The sequence below is a fragment of the Bos javanicus genome, chromosome 10, assembly GCF_032452875.1.
Source record: "Bos javanicus breed banteng chromosome 10, ARS-OSU_banteng_1.0, whole genome shotgun sequence".
Taxonomy (NCBI): domain Eukaryota; kingdom Metazoa; phylum Chordata; class Mammalia; order Artiodactyla; family Bovidae; genus Bos; species Bos javanicus.
The window spans coordinates 59,141,154-59,163,770 of record NC_083877.1 but is presented as its reverse complement, the minus strand read 5'-3'; the positions used below and the strand labels follow the sequence as shown (position 1 = coordinate 59,163,770).

At 36.5% G+C, this 22,617-nt stretch overlaps 1 protein-coding gene across 2 annotated transcripts in view; it reads right to left on the bottom strand.

The window, feature by feature from the left end:
• Positions 1-3,866: 3,866 nt before the first annotated feature.
• Positions 3,867-22,617, bottom strand: part of SPPL2A (signal peptide peptidase like 2A) — a 54,907-nt gene continuing 36,156 nt past the window's right edge. Inside the window, exons 11-16 of one of the 2 annotated variants that reach the window (XM_061428778.1) lie at positions 19,718-19,774; positions 19,469-19,522; positions 18,927-19,029; positions 15,275-15,349; positions 13,682-13,842; positions 3,867-4,177 (exon numbers count right to left, since the gene is read on the bottom strand). In XM_061428778.1, the coding sequence (XP_061284762.1) occupies positions 4,103-4,177; positions 13,682-13,842; positions 15,275-15,349; positions 18,927-19,029; positions 19,469-19,522; positions 19,718-19,774 (525 nt within the window). In that variant the 3' untranslated portion in view covers positions 3,867-4,102. The remainder of the gene's footprint in view (positions 4,178-13,681; positions 13,843-15,274; positions 15,350-18,926; positions 19,030-19,468; positions 19,523-19,717; positions 19,775-22,617) is intronic. The other variant, XM_061428777.1, reaches the window with a different exon arrangement.

The following is a 22,617-nucleotide window of genomic DNA, read 5'->3' as shown; positions in this document are numbered from 1 at the left end:
CAGCAGGAATCTTAGTAACTTGTGAGAATATCAGCAAAGCTGCAAATGCTAGGGATATTCATTACAAAGGGTATGATAATTTCTTGGTTAAAAAAAAAGTCTATACATACATCAATTCAATAAATACTTATTAAGGGTCATTATGTATCAATATAAATTTCTAGTAAATGATATTTGTGGTATCTAGGTTATGGATAATTTGTCAGAGTTAAAATAACTACACATTTTTGTGACTATTATTATTTTTATCTTATGTGAACATGATCTAGTAGCTTTCAGTTCATTTTCAATTATTTTTCAAATGAAAACAAACTCAAATTTTATTTTAAAATAGAATTTATTGAATACATAGTGAATTCAATACATTAAAAAAAACCCTTTCTTGTCAGTATTGGCACATAATGAAGATTTAAAGCACTGCCAAATTAACACTTTGAAAATTTTTAAATCATGTTCCATAAAAAAATAAAGCCTAGTAGTGTTATAAAAGTACTAATTTACACTAACATATCAAAGGGTTAAAAGAAAAGAATTCCACACTCAAAACTTCATTTAAGAAGTAAAAATTCAATCATGTATTTTAAAATAGGTTCTCATGTGATAAAAAGACAACAAAGTATAAAAGGGGCAAAATCCACCTAATTTATACTGACTTGTCTCACTGGGAAATCCTATAGGCTGACCAGGTAAATTTTAGATATTGAAAAAAAAAATCCATATTCTGAAGGAAAAGCAGTTGTTTATGATACATTTTATGCCTAATCAAAGAAATACATAATGACATTAAATATTCTACATTTTTTCTTTTAGTTGTCCCTTAATTGCCAACAATGTAGGACTATTCTAAAAAACCTAGTTTAAAATTTTTTCCCCCAATGAACATTTTCTTAGATACAAAAGCTGTCCTTAATTATGGAAACATTAAACAAGGAAATTTATAATCTTTACTGTAATATGGCCACTATAATACTCTTATGATCAAATCATAAGTACTACATAATTTCTTTCAAATTCCAAAATGTTCAGTGATTTGATTCAGATCTCCTGAATTTACAGAGTATCTTTCTTGCAGGAAGCATAAAATGATTTTTGTTCAAGATTTTGATTTTATTTTCATTACCCTCCCCTATCCCCTTTAGAGTTACCTCTGAGGTAAATAGAGCACTGAAAACAACAAATTTTTAAACTACAAAACTGGTTATCTGGCATCATTCTGAATAGATTCAGCATTTCCCCTTGTTAATGGGAAAATACAAAGCCTTCAAACTAGTATAATCCACTAGTTTGAAAAGCAATTTCTATTTTTGAAGTCTCATTAACTGAGATTAGGTTGAAATTTTAGAGACAAATATTAAATAAATTAGTTCAAATATGAAAATAAATTTTGCTTATACCTAAGGCAGAAATTGGGCTTTCCAGGTGGTGCTAGTGGTAAAGAACCTGCCTGCTGATGCAGGATACACAAGAAATGCAAGTTTGATCCCTGGGTCGGGAAGATCCCCTGGAGGAGGGCATGGCAACCCATTCCAGTATTTCTTGCCTGGAGAATCTCATGGATAGAGCCTGGTGGGCCATGGCCGATAGGGTCACAAAAAGTCGGACATGACTGAAGTGACTCAGCACGTATGCACACAAGGCAGAAATTAAAAGAGCAAAAGAAAACTGCAAAGCTCATTTGTATTTACTACAAATGTACCATTTCATCAAAATCTCTATGAACATGTAACTAAAATCAGTGAATGCCAACAGAATGGCTAAAACTCTTCCTTCAAAAGAAAAATAAATTGCTGAGTCTACTAATAAGATATTGCTAATCTAAAAAAAATCTACAAGCTAGAAGAAAACAATGTAGCAGATTATCAAAGTCCTTTCCCACAAAACTCATATTTACCTTTGCTGAACTGAAGTAAAAATCATCTACTTTTACAGTTTGAGAAAGAAATGATAGTCTTCTAAAGGCAAAGTTTCATCTTTCCTATCTTCTGTTCATACTTTGATTTCCCAAATAAAATATTTCTGCACTTTACTGTAATTTTTATAAATATTTTCAGTTCAGTTGCTAGAAAGGATTAAGTAATACAAAGTTGATACTGAAGACAGAGAAACTCAAGGAATTTCACTTTTTGTTTTTTCTATTTAATCAGTAAGATTTAAATACCAAACTAGAACAAGATTTTACCTTCTTACTAGTGGTTGGATAAAGTAGAATTTGTATCAAAGAACTAAAATTCCAGATTTCTAGGTATAAAATTTTCTGTAACATTCTTCACAAAATGTGGTCGAAGTTTTTGAATATCCTAAAGCTGGAATAAGAGTGCAGATAACTTTACTTAAAAAAGCTGTATTTTGGCAAACATTTTATTGATATTATAAATGAAAATATAGTTGGGAGCTTTCACCTGGCACTTAATCTGTTCTTCTCTCTATCCGAGTCTGCCAAATAAATTAGATTCTTTGGAAAAAATTCAAACTTGATATTATGGAGGCAAAATCAACATGAACTCTTACTTGTCAGATACTTATTTGTCATTTGCCATAAACCAAGTGACCCATAAGTCTATTAAGTAGAAAGAAGGGCTCTCAAGGGAGCTTCTACATCTGTAAATTACTCAGTAACTTAACAATCTGGGAAGATATCAATGAATCAAAAGTATCTAATTCCCTCAAATGCTAAATTTAGATCAAACATCAAAGGTTTGAAACATTTTTGAAAGGTGTTAGCTTTATCTTTTAATCAGTAAAACTGGCCTTACAATGAAAAATCGTAGATGTGTTCACATATCTTATACATTATTTACAGAAATACAAAATCTTGCTGTCTTTGCAATCATGTTTCACTTGGAGATTTCTTCAAAAGAAAAGAAAATAGACAATGTGACCTATGACTCACAGGATAATGTTCAAGTTCACATATGAGACTGAACAAAGAATGAGAAAATTTTTTCAAGTTGGAAGGAACCAGAGTGATTACTTGGTCTAACATACTCATTTTGCAGATGAGAAAACTGAGATACAATTGCATTGAGCTAATAAAATTTACTCAAACTTTGTAATTAAATTGAGACTAACACCCAGTATCCTGTTTTCTGTCTCCAATTCTTTCCTCTGAAGCACAGTTTGTATATTAGTAAACCATGCTTCACCCAAATTTTAAAAAGCTAACAGTGGTCGCCTATGGGGAAAGGAGTAGGAATTAGGGGAGGGAAGGTAGAGGAAGGGATTATTAGAGATGTTAATACTCAAACAATAAGTCATATGTATTAATATATAATTTGCTAAGAAAAATAATTTTTACAAAATATTAAGTCTTAATCTTAACATTAGTAGATCCAAACTTCAGAGATCAGAAATACCATAGTGGAATTATAGGTTAGTTTAGAAATTTAAGCTACATCTTCAAGGAAACAGAAGACCACTGAAAAATGTGGATTTCAATTTTTGTTTCCTTTCAAATGACTAGTTTTATATATTTCTCTATAGATGGAAAAATATTCTAATATAACACATATGCAATCTGAAGTAATTTAGGTTCTCAAGTTTAAAAAAGGATTGGGATTTTTTAAAACTTATGCTACAAAAATACACTTTTATCTATATTCCCAAATCATATATTTCTAACCTTTGCAGTGATAAAAGGTCCAAAATTCCACTGCTGAACTGCCTTCTTAAATGATCTTAAACAGTTCTATAGAGCAAAAAGTTTGCATAATTCTTTACAGTAAAATCTGCTCAGAAACTCACTTTGACAAATACTTTTATCTATCATTAGAGTTGAAAGAAACAGACTTCAGTAAGACAAGTATAGGGGTAGGTGAAGAGTTTTTTTTTTCTTATAAAAATATACTATATATAATACATCCTGAAAATTACACAGACCATATGCTTTTATTTAATGTGAAGGCACAACTTTAACATAGTTAAAAGCAATTGTATTTTAATTATTTATCATGTAATTAACTGTCAGTACCAGCTCTTATAGATACATATTTGCAAGCATATCGTTGAAGTTTCTTTCAGATTGTCAATTCAAAAGTCAATTTAAAAAGTCAAACTCTTAATTTGTAGAAAATCAATCGACACATTATTGCACATCCACATGATATTATTGTTGGACAATCTGTTCACCAGCAGTCCCAGGGTTTTCTTCATTTGTTGCATAGTCCAGATGGTCCATCATCTAGGCATAAATAAAAGATGTTAGGAAATGTAAATTTTCAACTTGCCCCAAGTCACGAATTTGGCAAAAGGATTCCAAATTTAAAAAAAAAAAAAAGACACAGAGTGTTCCATTGAACCAAGCACTCTTTTTGGAGCAATGTACTGTTTCCACAGCCACATTCCTCAGGACATGCTCAGGGTGACAGCTCCTTCAGGAAGCCTAATCATTGGACTCAGGGCCAATGTGATAAGTGCTTTCTCTGGATCTTCCACTACTTCCATCTCCCAATATGAATATCGCCCTGTGTGGCAGTGGAGACTCCACCACAAGATATTCCTGATGCAAGCAGTGTCCACTCCTGGAGGTGGAAAACTAAAACTGGTTCCACAAATCACTATGCTGGTTCAGGGACAGTGTAACCTGGTTGATGCTTTGAATATTGACCTTAGGATAATTTAAAAATGACATATGAAATTTTTAAAAGACTGTATGAAAAAAATTTCTACTAAGAATAAAGAAATTAAAAGTACTTAAAGGTCAAATGATATCTAAAAACAAAATCAAGAATAATACATTTGCTATAGACTATCATGGACCGAGGAGCCTGGTGGGCTGCAGTCCATGGGGTCGCTACGACTCAGACATGACTGAGCGACTTCACTTTCACTTTTCACTTTCATGCATTGGAGAAGGAAATGGCAACCCACTCCAGTGTTCTTGCCTGGGGAATCCCAGGGATAGGGGAGCCTGGTGGGCTGCCGTCTATGGGGTCACACAGAGTCGGATGCGACTGAAGTGACTTAGCAGCATAGACTATTTTAGCAGAATTACCAGTTAAAACTTTTCTCAAATGATCACTTTAATTCCTCTCATATTCTCATAAAAATATTATCATATTTGGAGATAAAGGAAGAAACTGCTTAAATATTTTCAGTGTTTTTACCCTGTTCTTCATATAAAACTACCTAAAAATAGAAAAAAAAATACTTCATGTCTTTCTGAAGACGGTCAAAGATTTTTAGTGATTAAATTTAAATACTGGATTTAGAAAAGGCAGAGGAATCAGAGATCAAATTGCCAACATTTGCTGGATCATCGAAAAAGCAAGTGAGTTTCAGAAAAACATCTACTTCTGCTTTATTGACTATGGCAAAGCCTTTGACTGTGTGGATCACAATAAACTGTGGAAAATTCTCAAAGAGATGGGAATACCAGACCACCTGACCTGCCTCCTGAGAAATCTGTATGCAAGTCAAGAAGCAACAGTTAGAACTGGACATGGAATAAAAGACTGGTTCCAAATTGGGAAAGGAGTATGTCAAGGCTATATATTGTCACCCTGCTTACTTAACCTATATGCAGAGTACATCATGGGAAATGCCAGGCTGGATGAAGCACAAGCTGGAATCAAGATTGCCAGGAGAAATATCAATAACCTCAGATATGCAGATGACACTACCCCTTATGGCAGAAAGCGAAGAACTAAAGAGTCTCTTGATGAAATTGAAAGAGGAGAGTGAAAAAGTTGGCTTAAAACTCAACATTCAGAAAACGAAGATCATGGCATTTGGTCCCATCACTTCATGGCAAATAGATGGGAAAACAATGGAAACAGTGACAGACTTTATTTACTTGGGCCCCCAAATCACTGCAGATGGTGACTGCAGCCATAAAGTTAAAAGACACTTGCTCCTTGGAAGAAAAGCTATGACCAACCTAGACAGCATATTAAAAAGCAGAGACATTACTTTGCCAACAAAGGTCCATCTAGTCAAGGCTATGTTTTTCCAGTAGTCATGTATGGATGTGAAAGTTGGACTATAAAGAAACCTGAGTGCGGAAGAATTGATGTTTTTGAACTGTGGTGGTGGAGAAGACTCTTGAGAGTCCCTTGGACTGCAAGGAGATCCAATCAGTCAATCCTAAAGGAAATCAGCCCTGAATATTCACTGAAAGGACTGATGCTGAAACTGAAACTCCAATACTCTGGCCACCTGATACAAAGAATTCACTCATTGGAAAAGACCCTGATGCTGGGGAAGATTGAAGGCGGGAGGAGAAAGGGGACAACAACAGATGAGATGGTTGGATGGCATCACCGATTCAATGGACATGAGTTTGAATAGGCTCTGGGAGTTGGTGAGGGACAGCGAAGCCTGGCGTGCTGCAGTCCATGGGGTTGCAAAGAGTCGGACACGACTGAGCGACTGAACTGAACTGATGTACTTTTTCCCTTCTCCTTCATCAAGGAGTAGAAGACAAGGAAAATAAATATTCTTATTTTTAAAAATTGAGTCTAAAAGCTTTACTGCTTTTTGGAAGAGGAAGCAGAGAAAAGAATAATTCCAAATGGGGTCTCTGGAACTTGCCAAAGAAGAATACAAACATGAGCTGAAGCTTTCAGTTGATAATGTCTCAAGTGATGGAGTCAACTTGTAAAACCCCAACCTGCTTATATTCTATGAGTCATTTCAAGCCCCTGAACAATCAGTTTTGTGGTCCTCTATTTGCCAAAGATATCCCTAAGATTATTACTATAATCTTGCATAATCATATCACTTCTGGAGTAAGGGATCAAATCCCAAATCAAGATAGGTAATAGAAAAGATGAAGTTGTTGAAGAGCTGATTTTAGTTACAATTTATATGACAGGGAAAGGAGAAGCATATAAGATATATTTAGGCCCTTTTTTTTCTAGTAGTTTAGACACTGGGTAAGAGGCTGGAGCTGTGGGGACACAAAACTGAAGAATGGATGGTGGGGAAACACTCTTCTCCAAGACCTGCTGATCCTGATAACTGTCACCTAATGAAATAATAGTCTACACACTCTAAGTTATAATATGCTTCTTCTTTCCTAATTCTTTGGTACCTCATTGGCACTGTAATCTAATTCCTAAATAAAGAGATATATTTAAAAAAAACTTGTAAAACCAACTTACTGAGAAGTAGTATCTCTACTCTGCATTTATTTTTCATCACTGACTTTTCAATAAAAACAGTATAGAAACAGAGAAGTGCAAACTTGAAACAGGTTTTTAAAAACACAACAAAAATTAATATAGGTAATAAAATTAGCTGGCAAAATTCATGTAAATTGTTTTGTCATAATAAATGATTATTTTTTCATAGTAAATAAGCAAGCTCAAGTTAGAAAGATGTCCTCTGAAATTGGGTCAGCTAACCCAGCATTTACTGATAGCTCTGAACCAATCTCCTGAAACAGTCTAATAAAAGTGCTCATGTTGCTGCAGTAACTGGAGAGCGGCTGATACTACAGCAGAGCTGTTCTAAGTATCTCTGTATTTTGACTTGTCAGTTACAGCTTGTGACTTCTAAAAATAATTAGAAGCACTAGTGACATTTAGCAGAGACTAACCCACTGTTTACTGAATATTAACAAACTGAAAACTTACTTCCCACCCATTGGAGGTTGCTGCATAAATCTAACTCCACTGATTTAGGATTAGAAGCAAAAAAATTCTCCCCTAAAATTTTTCTATTAATTGTTCTGTGTGCCAGAATAATTACGCCATGGCTTCAAGTTTCTCTCTAGAGAAAGAATACCTTAACTTTCTCTACACTCACTAGAAAATAAATGAAACTGAATACTGTGGCTCTTGAAGCAATCCAGAAAAAAAAGTTCATAAAAAATACAGGGTAAGTAGCTTTTTAGCTATAGGAAAGAATATAAAATAAAGATTTCCAAAGTAGTATTATATTAGTGAAATCCTATTAGAAAACATTATTTCTCTTGATCAGAGAAACTCATGGAAGGGCTGAAAGACTTTAAGTAAAATACTAAAGTATTTCTATGAAGTCTCTAAGTTTCAGCAATGAAAGAGGTATAATTTGTCCTTTGAAAACAACATAAAAAGGTCATCAGGGCTACCCATGAATTAAAAATTTCCAGTACAAAGTCCTGCTTTCTGCTACTCTTATACTCAACTCTAATATCAAGGATTAGAATGAACCAAACAATAGCAGCATAAACAAATGTGGCATCACCTGAGATTCTGATTTTAATTTATATTACTTGCTTTACATTTGATTCTTTCAAACAGCAGCCAAAACTTTTGGCACTTGCAAAATGGTTATATATAAAGACTATAGAGATATAGAAGTCTAGTATTTAAAAAGTGCCATACTTTTATAGTAGTGATTCCCTGGTGGCTCAGACGGTAAAGCGTCTGCCCGCCAACGCGGGAGACCCGGGTTCAATTCCTGGGTTGGGAAGATCCCCTGGAGAAGGAAATGGCAACCCACTCCAGTACTCTTGCCTAGAAAATTCCATGGATGGAGGAGCCTGGTGGGCTACAGTCCATGGGGTCACGAAGAGTCGGACACAATGTCAATAACTAATAAATAAAATATACTTTTATAATACCTTATAACAATTCTGGTAATTGTTTGAAGGCTGTTAAAACACAATCTAGAAATTTATACACACACACAAAAGTGATTAAAAAGGTCAGTGGATTAAGGACTGAACATTCTAATTGCTTTGCATGAATAATAATATCAATAAACATAGACTGAGAACTTACAGTATATAAAACAGTGCTATCAGCACTGTGGGTTCCTAACACCTAGGAGCTAATTAGTGAGGGTGTGTGTGCTCAGTCATGTCTGACTCTTGTGACCCTATGGACTGTAGCCCACTAGGCTCCTCTGTCCATGGGATTTTCCAGGCAAGAATACTGGAATGGGTTGCCATTTCCTACTCCAGGAAATCTTCCCAACCCAGGGATTGAACTCATGTCTCATGTCGTCGTTAGCAGGCGGTTTCTTTACCACTAGTGCTACCTGGGGAGGCATTCCTTCATAAGTATCTACACTACAAGGCAGATGTTAATAAGTATTTAACATCAAAGTCTAAAGAAAGTATGGAGAAAGGTGAACCTAATTTCAAATGGAGAACTCTTGGATATATGCTTAGAGATGGCAGATTTTGAGCTGGGAGTTATATAAGAGATATTCTGGAAACAGACAATGGAGGCAGGGGAGAAGAGTGAACTGTTAGCCAAAGAGATGAACCAGTAACTGCCTGAGAGTTGTCTTCGGGTCTGACTCTCAGGTCTCTCCTACACTAAATTCAGACATAGCTTCCCTTTATTTTACCAGACTTATTGAGGTTCCCTGTTCTACTTCCAAAGCCTCTGCCAGCCTTATCTGATTTCAATATCCACTTGCCTTTCAAAGCCTTGGGCTAATTTATCTCTTTAGATTAGATTCTCCTACCTGCCTGTAGATCCAACCTCACTTGATGAATGAGGAATCTTTAGAGATTAACTTGCCAGAACTGATGCCAAAGTCTATAATAATACTGTCTCCCACAAATAACAACATTCAAGCTAAATTAACCTGGACCTTAAAGGTTAGACAAAAGGAATGAGAGATTTTCTTTTTCACATTAATAGAAGGCATTACATTCTACAACTTTTATGAATGCTGTGTGTGTGTGGTGTCTTTGTGACTTTGTAGACAGTAGCCCACCAGGTTCCTCTGTCCATGGAATTCTCCAGGCAAGAATACTGGAGTGGGCAGCCATTCCCTTCTTCACATGATCTTCCCCACCCAGGGATAGAACCCAGGTCTCCTGCATTGCAGGCAGATTCTTTACCATCTGAGCCATGAGGGAAGCCCTAGTTGTGGGGAAAAATAGACTGTCTCCTGGCAGCAGTTTATAATATTCTGCAACTAGCTCGCCTAAAAGTTCAGCAAATGTCCATTCTTAATATTTTAAAATTTAGTGCACGGTGGGAAAATGACCATTTTAACAAAATCTTTGCTCTGAGGCTTGTGATGGCCTTTCACAAGTAAGTTAAGAAAGCAGATTTAACAAAGATCCAAAGTTTTAATATTCAAAACAGGAAAATGGAAATCAGTTAATGAAGTGAAAGATGATCACCAAAGCAACAAGTTAAACCAAAACAAAAAAACTCAATTCATAAAATAATAATAGCAAATACATTTATAGTGCTAATGATGTGCCAGATACTGTGCTAAGCAGTTTGCATTTGTTACAACCGTGAGGTAGGCTGATTCCTATCCCATTGGAGGAAACTGAGGCACTGAGATGTTAAGTAACTTGCCTAAGGCAATGGCACCCCACTCTAGTACTCTTGCCTGGAAAATCCCATGGACGGAAGAGCCTGGTAGGCTGCAGTCTGTGGGGTTGCTCAGAGTCGGACACGACTGAGCGACTTCACTTTCATGCATTGGAAAAGGAAATGGCAACCCACTCCAGTGTTCTTGCCTGGAGAATCCCAGGGATGGGGGAGCCTGGTGGGCTGCTGTCTCAGGGGTCGCACAGAGTCGGACACGACTGAAGCAACTTAGGAGTTAATGTCACATTACTAATAATTAACAAAACTTCAAACTTAGGTGGTCTGACACCAGACTCCATGCTGTTACTATGTGGTATTTGTATTCTGAGTGTCTTACCTAATGAAATTATGATGTGTGTCAGTGTGTGTGTGTGTGTGTGTGTTAGTCACTCAGTCGTGTTCAACTCTTTGCAACCTTGTGGACTGTAGCCCACCAGGCTCCTCTGTCCATGGGATTTTCCAGGCAAGAATACTAGAGTGGAATGCTATTTCCTTCTCCAATGAAATTATGATTCCACCCTACAAGTGAGAAGTGTATAACCAAAACTGTCCTAACTTTTCAGACTCTTTAAAATGGATTCTCCTACAATCAATTATCTTAGTTAGCTTCTACGTCTTACAGGGAAGGCCTTGGAGTCCACCCTTCCAGGGTGTTTACTACGGCTTTGGGTCTAGCTCCAATGATTTTAAACTTTATAGTAGCTGCTATGAAGGAGAATCATCATTTCAAAGTCACAGTTTTTAAGAGTAAAATTCAGATGGTCCAGGGCAGAGCACTTATTCATAGGGAATATAAATGCATCCTTTGGTTGAAGTCCAGTCTTACCTAGCATCTCCTTTCTCCTCAGGAAACAGCATAGAAAGAGAAAGGAGGAAAGGTGCTTATAATAAACCACCGCACCCTTAAAGCTGTACTAAAGGAGAAAGAAAATTTTACAAGTAAAAATGAAATACTGGTGATGAAAATACCAGCAAACATACTTAATTCCATAAGATAGTACCATATGCTCTCACTAGCTGTCCCAAATTTAAATTCTAACTTAAAAAAAGACTTAATGCCAACCCTAAACAAAGTTTCCCTGTGTTGCTCATCCTCCTTCTCCTGATTTACCTCATGATCAGTTAATAAGATAACTGCTCCTAAAAGTAGAAATCTCTTGGTCACAGTTCTGTCCTGAGTCTTTTCTTCTCCCTCTACATTCTCACTCACTCACAGAGTATGCTAGTAACACTCCCAAATTTCTGTCTCTAGTTAGGCCTATCTCCTGCATATCAGGAGATGTTTATTCAACTGCTGATTTCTCTTTTCCTGGTAGTCCCCTAGGTATTTTGAAATTTCCAACACTGAATTCATCATCTTATCTCAAATCTGTTGCCCTTCTTAATCTCAGTGAATGGTATCACTATCCACCCACTCAGTTACACAAGCCAAAAACCTTGGATTCTACTTTATTCTCTTCTCCCTAACTGAATCTATCACTAGGTTGCATTTATTATGCTTCTAAATTTCTCTTGACCAGTCTCAGTACCATGCTAATTCTGGCTACTACAGCTTTTCATTGTAATAGCTGCCTCAAGTTTTGCCTTCTTTCAATCCATTTTCTAGATTTCTTAAAACTCTTAAATGGTCTCCAATGTTCTTAGGAGAGAGTCCAAGCTCTTTAATATGGCTTATTAAGTCCATACAGCCTCTTTCCCTTGCTTGCTTCTCCAGTTTTCATTTCCTGCACTCCCCTATTCTTATTCAATAGGAATGGCCACTCTGTCATGTGGTTCCTAAATCTGTCAAAGCTCTTCCCTCTGAGCCTTTTATGTCATGGTTCTTTCAACATGGAACACAAGGCTCAGTCTTAAAAGTTTCAACATAAACTTAACATTCTGTTAAGAAGTCTTCCTTGCCCACATCACCTTTGACTGTCTCAAAACCATAAGCACTGGTATGCTACTTCTAGTCTTCAAGGCACCCTGCCATAACTAATACATTCATCATACTTTATTGTTAGTGACTCTATCTGTATCCTCCAAGAGACTCTAACTTTCAAGAGGCCATGAGAGTAGGCTTGTTCTAACTTGTTCATCTTTTATCATCAGCACCTAAAATAGTATCTGGCTCATAGAACTGCTCAATAAACATTTGCTAAATGAAGAAACAGATAACTATTTTTAAAAAAAATGACGACAAAGAGCACCTCTTAGGATATGACTTTCAAAACTAGTATTAGAGTTTGTGCTGTAGGACATACTTTTACTTTGAAAAAAATCTGTAAAATATTCCATGTGAGTGTCATCTTCATGAAAGTTACAAGCTACCTTATTAGTTGAGTCAAGGACCTTGTGGCCATAAACTAATTCTATGTCTATAAATACAAGTTGAGAAACTGGAATTGGGAGGTAGGAAGGGCAGGTATTCTATCCTAATCTCAAAGAAATTACAAGACTTACCTGAAAGAATTCTAGGTTGGTGCTTTTTTCAATTATGTTAATAGTAGTCTAACTTAATGTGCGAATCACCTCTTGTTAAATAAAGATGACACTAGAACCAACCACAAGATGGATATGAACTTTGAACTGTTTATCTACTAATGGAATTACAGCTATCTACCCAAAGTATCTTTAGTTTTGTTCATGTGATCACTGAAACAAAAGCATGAGAGTGGATAGTGGAACACAGTTTGCTGTAATAGGGCAAAGCAGAGTTAACTGCCTCATGAAGGAATCAATGCCATGACCCTGACCTCAACAGGCTAGAGTTTCCCAACTCTCTTTAATTTCAATGCAAACAAACAAACTTTACAGGAATACCGATAACATTTAGGAAAAGAACAAAGGGCTTTAACTTCAATGAAGAAACAACTCAAACATGATAGATTCTGCTATCTGGATATTCTCTGTTGTAGGAATTTTACAGAAAAGGCAGTCTTGATCCATTTAAACCTGAAATGAGTGCCCATTTCCATTTGCTTAGGCCCATTTAGATGCTGGAGAGAGTATACTTTTTATCTGCAAAACCTGAGGACTCTTACTATAAATAGCTAGTGGTGTCAGCATCAAAATTTAGTACTTAAACATGGCTCTTATCTTCCATGAAGTCGACTTTTGTGTGGATTCTGAAAACTCATGTTGAAGTGCTGTTTTGATTTTCCCTGATGCCCTCCCATGCTTCTTGGTACTTGTATCTTGAGTCACCAGAATTTTGGCATCAGATTGCAGTGAGGATGAGAAGTGATGATGCAGCAGGCGACAAGTAAGGGGGTAGTGGTGGAAAGAAACTTTGGGCCCTCTGGTAAATTCAAGGCAAGTTTTAGGCATGTAAAAGCTTTGAGAATAAATATATAAAGCTTTGATATATACAAGCAGTTCCCAACCAAAGTTAGGCAATGTTATAACTTAGTAACCAAGATATAAGCACATACCTGATAGCTGCTACCTTTCCAGAACTTTTTCATTTCCTTACGTCTCCAGGCAACAAGTGAGGCAGTAATAAGTGTGCAAGGTACTAAATAGAGGAGAGCAGGTTGCCCCTTTTTCATCAGCACCAGAACAACAAATGTAAGAATCATGCCAATGGCATAGGCTGCAAGAATATCAAGTATCAGTCATTTTTATGCTATCAAAGGTGGATTTTAATTCCCTCACTGAAGTACTGGTTTTCAAATATTTCTCAGAATGTTTTTGCCCTATGACTTCTTTTCATAATTTCATTATTTTCCTAGAGAGTAGTCAGGAGAGACATTCTACAGAGCTTTTGAAAAATGTGGAAACTGTTTAGTATTTCCACTATAATTAATCATTAATAACATAATTAATTCTTAATCATTGATAAAGATAATGATTCAAGAAAGTCTCAGTTATCTGCCACTATTAAGGATGTTAAGTTGTTCCACATTTTAGATAACTAAAATCTGTGCCTACAGGTACCAAAGGTTGTTTTAAAAAATCTTTCTAATATTGATTATATACTTCCTGGTCATTGTCAATGATCGCATATCAAACTTCATTTGATCTTTTATTAATGACTCTGCGTCTCAATATGAGCACTGGATCTCAGAAAACTGGAACTAGTAGGGCTTTTACGGACAATGCAGTCCACCTTCTCGTTTTACAGATGATGCAATGGAGGACCAATGAAGTGAGTTGCCCAAAGTTACAATGGAGGAATAGTGAAGTAAAGTGAGGCAATGGAGGACCAGTGAAGTGAAGTGAGTTGTCCTAATTTACAGTCTTTTCTGTCTTTTCACTGAATGTTTCTTTATTCTATCACACTGACTACTGCTGCATGCTAACATGTTAATGCCTTTAGGGAGTATCATACTTAATGGGCTCAGACTGTTTTTATTATTTCTTTATAATTTCTACCCTTTCTTCATCCTTTCACTCATTTAGCTGTTCTTTCTTGCTGTCAGAGGAACTACTTCTAGAAAAATCCTTTTCTAACTGCTGATGTACATTTAATTTACAAGATTTAATTCCACTGTGGAACTAAAAACCTTTCTAGAACAGTATCTAAATGGCTCTGGTGCAGACCATTTACCTAAGAATAAAGAATTCTGGTGTATTGATTTTGAGATATATATTTGATATGTTCAGAAGTAGAAAAGTATTTTTTGGCTTATTGCTTGCTCTTGTCTGTTTTCAAGAAAAGAAGTAAGACAAGTAGCAACTACCCCTGCTGTCCCAGGTATTATTGTGCCCATAAGTTTATCTATATTAATATGTAAATATTATACAGTATTTTTTAAAAACCTAGTATTATACTAGTATCAACTACCTACGTGCCATATGCTCTAATAAGCTTTTTATGTGTAGAATCTTCTTTCATATATAATTTCCTTTTCAATCCTCAAAAACCTTGTGATATAGGTAGTAAACTATAATTATCTCTATTTGATGGAAAAAGCATCTTATTAATTAATAGTGAAGAATTAGAATCCAGGACTCCTTACTTTTAGACCTTTTCCTACGGATGATACAACTCAATATAACAAAAAGAAAAAACAAAAATTTACCAATTGTGGAGGAAACATAGTATACAGAAGAGCCAACCTCAACATCAAATCTTCTACAGTATGCAATCAACAGGCCTAAAAAAAATTTCACATTACATTCTTAAAATAACAATAGCAATACAAATTCAGTTGTTAACTATGGTAAAAGTACATGTTGCATTGTATTTAACATTCATTTTTGCATCATTAGAACTTTAAACTACCTCAAATTCCAGACAAAATTTTATATGCTGATTTCTTTAAACTTAATACCATATATTAAACATTTTCCTAAGCCATTAAAAACATAATTTTTATTAGCTAGCATATTGTTTTCACCAATTCTATGCTATGTGCTTTTAATAGCACATGCTGTGGGACTGGTAAAAAGAAGGGTAAGTTTAAAGATATTCAAGAACTTTAAGGTTACTTAATAGAAAGCATTCCCTACCTTATCAATTACATGAAAGGAGTCTCACTGGCCTAAGACAGCTGCTACACTGGACTTTGCCATCCAGCTCACATGGCAACAATATGTGTTTCTCTATCTGGCTTTACTATGTCAATGACAGGGCTTTTTCAGAAGAGCCAGTACTCTTTACCTAGGCACAGCCCTTTAGTACACAAGGAGACAGTAAGAAAAGTGAAGAAGGACACACTACCAGCTGACTGAGAAACATTATTAATTACTTCTATATTAGAATGCAAAAGTAGGAAGTCAAGAAACACCTGGAGTAACTGGCAAATTTGGCCTTGGAGTACAGAATGAAGCAGGGCAAAGGCTAATAGAGTTCAGAACACACTGGTCATAGCAAACACCCTCTTCCAACAACAAAAGAGAAGACTCTACACATGGACATCACCAGATGGTCAACACCAAAATCAGACTAATTATATTCTTTGCAGCCAAAGATGGAGAAGCTCTATACAGTCAGCAAAAACAAGACCGGGAGCTGACTATGGCTCAGATCATGAACTCCTTATTGCCAAATTCAGACTGAAATTGAAGAAAGTGGAGAAAACCACTAGACCATTCAGGTACGACCTAAATCAAATCCCTTATGACCGACTATACAGTGGAAGTGAGAAATAGATTTAAGGGACTAGATCTGATAAACAGAGTGCCTGATGAACTATGGACGGAGGTTCGTGACATTGTTCAGGAGACAGGGATCAAGAGCATCCCCAAGAAAAAGAAATGCAAAAAAGCAAAATGGTTGTCTGAGGAGGCCTTACAAGTAGCTGTGAAAAGAAGGGAAGCAAAAAGCAAAGGAGAAAAGGAAAGATATACCCATTTGAATGCAGAGTTCCAAAGAATAGCAAGGAGAGATAAGAAAGTCTTCCTCAGCGATCAATGCATAGAGATAGAAGAAAACAACAGAATGGGAAAGACAAGAGATCTCTTCAAGAAAATTAGAGATACCAAAGGAACATTTCATGCAAAGATGGGCTCAATAAAGGACAGAAATGGTATGGACCTAACAGAAGCAGAAGATATTAAGAAGAGGTGGCAAGAATACACAGAACTGTACAAAAAAGATCTTCACAACCAAGATAATCACAATGGTATGATCACTCACCTAGTGCTAGATATTCTGGAATGTGAAGTCAAGTGGGCCTTAGGAAGCATCACTACAAACAAAGCTAGTGGAGGTGATGGAATTCCAGTTGAGCTATTTCAAATCCTGAAAGATGATGCTGTGAAAGTGCTGCACTCAATATGCCAGCAAATTTGGAAAACTCAGCAGTGGCCACAGGACTGGAAAAGGTCAGTTTTCATCCCAATCCCAAAGAAAGGCAATGCCAAAGAATGCTCAAACTACCACACAATTGCACTCATCTCACACACTAGTAAAGTAATGCTTAAAATTCTCCAAGCCAGGCTTCAGCAATACGTTAACTGTGAACTTCCAGATGTTCAAGCTGGTTTTAGAAAAGGCAGAGGAACCAGAGACCAAATTGCCAACATCTGCTGGATCACTGAAAAAGCAAGAGAGTTCTAGGAAAACATCTATTTCTGCTTTATTGACTATGCCAAAGCCTTTGACTGTGTGGATCACAATCAACTGTGGAAAATTCTTAAAGAGATGGGAATACCAGACCACCTGACCTGCCTCTTGAAAAACCTGTATGGAGGTCAGGAAACAACAGTTAGAACTGGACATGGAACAACAGACTGGTTCCAAATAGGAAAAGGAGTATGTCAAGGCTGTATATTGTCACCCTGCTTATTTAACTTATATGCAGAGTACATCATGAGAAACACTGGGCTGGAAGAAGCACAAGCTGGAATCAAGATAGCCGGGAGAAATATCAATAACCTCAGATATGCAGACGACACCACCCTTATGGCAGAAAGTGAAGAAGAACTAAAGAGCTTCTTGATGAAAGTGAAAAAGTTGGCTTAAAGCTCAACATTCAGAAAACAAAGATCATGGCATCCGGTTTCATCATTTCATGGCAAATAGACGGGGATACAGTGGACACAGTGGCTGATTTTATTTTTCTGGGCTCAAAAATCACTGCAGATGGTGAGTGCAGCCATGAAATTTTTAATTTGCTCCTTGGAAGGAAGTTATGACCAAACTAGACAGCATATTCAAAAGCAGAGACATTATTTTGCCAATAAAGGCCCATCTAGTCAAGGCTATGGTTTTTCCAGTGGTCATGTATGGATGTGAGAGTTGGACTGTAAGAAGGCTGAGCACTGAAGAATTGATGCTTTTGAACTGTGGTGTTGGAGAAGACTCTTGAGAGTCCCTTGGACTGCAAGGAGATCCAACCAGCCCATCCTAAAGGAGATCAGTCTTGGGTGTTCATTGGAGGGACTGATGATGAAGCTGAAACTCCAATACTTTGGCTACCTGATGAGAAGAGTTGACTCATTTGAAAAGACCCTGATGCTGGGAAGGATTTAAGGCAGGAGGAGAATGGGACAACAGAGGATGAGATGGTTGGATGGCATCACCGACTCGATGGACATGGGTTTGGGTGGACTCCAGGAGTTAGTGATGGACAGGGAAGCCTGTTGTGCTGCGGTTCATGGGGTTGCAAAGAGTTGGACATGACTGAGCGATGAATTGAACTGAATACTATATTATTCCTGGGCTGGGATTAAGTTTATTCTATAGGTAACCCAGTGAGGAAAATAGGCCAAACTGCATTAACTGTCAGAGCAGACATTCTAGTAGAAAGCAATCAATTCCACCACACACTTTATTTTTTTGGTATTATAGTGCCCTACTACCTGTTGTTCTATGGTGTTTTCCTCTTTATCACGACCTTGCTTAGTTCAAATAACTTAGTTTAAACAAATAACTATTGTTTTAAAACATAAGTAACAGAAATTATAATATATTTAGCATTATTAAACTCAACTTTTAAAGGGGATTTATTATATACTTTCTTGGGGAAGAGGTCAAATTGAGCCTAGTTACTTCTTCTAAGGCATTTTTTGAGCCCTGGGAGATATACTTTGGTTGTTACTATTTGGGCTTTATCTTCTACCCATCAAAACACTTTTTCTCCATTCCTGTCACTGAATGTCACTCTAGCATTAGCCAGAAATACTTAAAGAGCAGGTAACTTTTAACATCTGATATATGATACTGCACATCTGACAATTTAAATCATCAGTCTATTTTCACTTAAATTGTTACAAACAATTGCTTACCTGGTACAATGATGTCTCCAAAACCCAGTATTGAAACTGGCATGAGACAGACACTCATTACTGAGAAATAGGCCAGTTTTGGTACCCTGATGACTACTGGTAACTGTAATTACAAAAAAAAAAAAAAAAGAGAGACCACCAATAAACTTCTTAGGAATCTTTACCCACATCTTCAGAAATGGAAGGACTGATGTTAGAATAACTTAATGTTTTAAAATTAACATTTTAGAAAATGAGGGGAAAAAAGCTTGAAATCAGAGAACATAAATTAAACATATATATACTCTGAATGTATAGAAAGCTTGAAAGACATAGATATGCAGTTATGGAAAAACAAAACCCAACACACATGTAGAGTTAAGAGTATTAATCCAGTATCCCCATATCTAACGTTTTTTCTTTCCTTTTTACCAAAAATAGAGGACTCAGGCCTTGAAAGAGATTTTTTTTTTGACAATCTAGATTTTTTTCCCCAAAGAAGAGTCTTGTCTGAGAGGGTATGATTTAAAGTCCAATGAACATATCTGAAATACAATCCTTACTTTCTCATGGGGAGCTGATGGTTGAGCAGTGGCTTCCACCAAGTTTCCATCATTCTAGGATGAAACCCAAGTCAATAGGTATTTAATAATTTAGAATAACTAACAAAAGGGCTATATTTTGTGAGAAACAAAGCTTTACAATACCTTAACATGCACTACATGACCAATGAATTACACAGGAAGGCAAAATTATTAACTGGACACACACAAATACACTGGCAGCCATTTGTACTTAATTGCCACCCCTACCTTTTCATTATTTCCAAAAGGTCCAGCTGCAAGTTCAACCATGATACTCTCACCATTCTAAAATTAAGAAAGGTAAAAGAAATTGTTCAATCACTGAAAGTGAACAATCTTCCAGTATTCATGACCTAGGGCTTCCCAGGTGGCACTGCTGGTAAAGAGCCTGACTGCCAATGTAGCAGACTCGAGAGACATGGGTTTGATCCCTGGGTTGGGAAGATCCCCTGGAGAAGGAAATGGCAACCCACTCCAGGATTCTGGCCTGGGAAATCCCATGGACAGTGGAGCCTGGTGGGCCCCAGTCTTTGGTGTTGCAAAGAGTCGGACACACACACACATTTATGATCTACTGCCACAGCTATGGCCTACCGTAAGCTGATGGAAAGTCATCTGTAGACTGATTTTCCTAAAATGGTCTCTGTAGATAGCAAAAGGAAATGGCAACCCACTCCAGTGTTCTTGCCTGGAGAATCCTAGGGACAGGGGAGCCTGGTGGGCTGTCTATGGGGTCGCACAGAGTCGGACACGACTGAAGTGACTTAGCAGCAGCAGCAGATAGCAAAAATTGGAGTTACCTAAAACAAATTTCACCTAGCATACTACTCCACTTTATTAGAGCTCAACAAATAAGAGAAACTTACAGATAAACCACACAAAAATTATTCAACTGAAGGTTTGAGCACTGATTTATATTGACAACTAATATCTAGCATTTCTTCTATGGGCTATACATTTTAAGGGCTTTTACTTATATTATGCCATATACTATGTGTCATTAGTCATTTTTAGCAATAACAATGAACAGGGACAGAAGAAATACTGAAATTTTTTATATACAGATTTGTAATAAATAGATGACTTTATTTAAATATACATTTAACCTTCTGTCTACTCACCACATTAACAATGAAGCCAAACTTGAAAAGATCAAGCCCTAAAGAACTTGAGAACATTTCTCTATCCTGACTCTTGTCCAATTTCAGCTTTGCCTGCTCTTAATACACCAATTAAAACATTAACCTTAGCAGAATTTTTTCCTTGTGCATGTCTAAGGTCTTTTTATGTGGGCTGTGTGAGAAATTCATTAAAAAGTTCTTTCCTGACAGTAAAGTCTACTGGGGAGAGAGGAAACATTTAGATGTAGCAAGGTAAGACTGCATGAGCAACCATCTTACACTTAAAATAATGCCCCAAACAGGTCATGGGAAGATAAATAAATGCTGAATTTTTAGGAGAATTTGACTGATTAGCTATACTATTTTCCATGTGGGTGGGGAGCATAGAATAAATTACTTGAGTTTATTTTTAAGAGGATTTCACTGATACCCGAGTTGAGTAGAAAAAAGAATAAATTCCTTGGCAACAGAAATCCTTTCCTCATGTTAAGATTTGGGTTACAGAAGGGTTAAATCACAGGAGTTTATGAAAATAAACTAATATTAAATACAGTTGCTTACAGGAAACGCCCATGATGTGATTCAATTTCCAGATAAAGAGTTTATTTTAGTTCATTTTCAAATTGTTATTTAAAACATTTAACTGAAGACCATTACTGACATCCTCTCATACATTCAAAGATATCTACCTGAGAAACTACTATTTGCAAGACACTATACAAAGTATGGTGGTAGATGAAGAAAAAAAAAAGACAGGCTCTTACTACCTGTACTCCTATGGCTACCTGCCCTGCCAACTCATTAAAAATATACTAATACCAGGGTCAAGAAGTTATTTAGAATGTCTAATATTTAATTCTTGAAATTTTCAGTGAAAACCACAAAAATCAGAAATCATGTATCTGATTTTCATTTTGATTTGCCTAACAAACCAGACTGAGAAGACAGTGTTAAGGTAAATCTACAAGAGTGAACTCCAAAGAGCACGTCAATCTTTTCCATTGGATCAGATTACTAGAAGTCACATTTCTAGTCAGTGGGATCAAAGATGGAAAAAAAGAAGAAAAATTTCCTAAGCACAGAAGAAAGAAGACTCAAAGACATCTTTACTATTACCACACATACCTTTAAAATCCTGACATTTTTATGTGAACAGAATGGACATAGTTTGCTGGTAGACAAGTTTGGCATTTATAAAGTGATACTAGTGTTAAAACATAATGGAAAATTTATTTTTAGAAGAGTTTAGTTATAGCTTTTATGTTCACCGTGCAATGTAAGCGTCATATGGTATGAAAATGTTAACCACTTAGTCGTGTCCAACTCTGCAAGCCGAAGAACTGTAACCCGTCAGGCTCCTCTTGCCCATGGGATTCTCCAGGCAAGAATACTGGAGTGGGTTGCCATTTCCTTCTCCAGGGGATCTTCCCGACCCAGGAATCAAACCTCGGGCTCCTGCATTGCAGGCAGATCCTTTACCGCGTGAGCCACCAGGGAAGCCTAAACGGGTAGTCATATGGTATGACTACCCATTGACCTATGGGAACGGTTTTGTAGAGAAGGTGTTTTATTTTCATTATGAGATCTGTGATGGAGTGACTCATAGAAACATTTTTAAATCAAATAAATTGACACAAGCTAGAACAAGTTTAGAACGAACTTCAAAATATGCTTTAGTAAATTAACAGCTTTTGCTATATTCCTAATACTAGTTCTATGCTTTTTTAGGTTACCATTGCAAATTAAGTCAATGAGCCAGGTGGTCACCATTAAAGCATGGAAAGGTACTAGTGTTTTGAGACAGTCAACTACATTTGTTACCTAGTTGCAATTTTAGCTCCCCAATGGGGCATATGTTTGTCTTATGCCATCATAGCCAATATCAGAAATGCAGATATTTCAGAATGCAGAGGTTAAAGAGCAAAGAACTACTAGGGGAAAAAGCAGTCATTATAAAATACTAAATATATGAAAGCGACAAAAGATAAAAAAATGAGATAAAGTTAG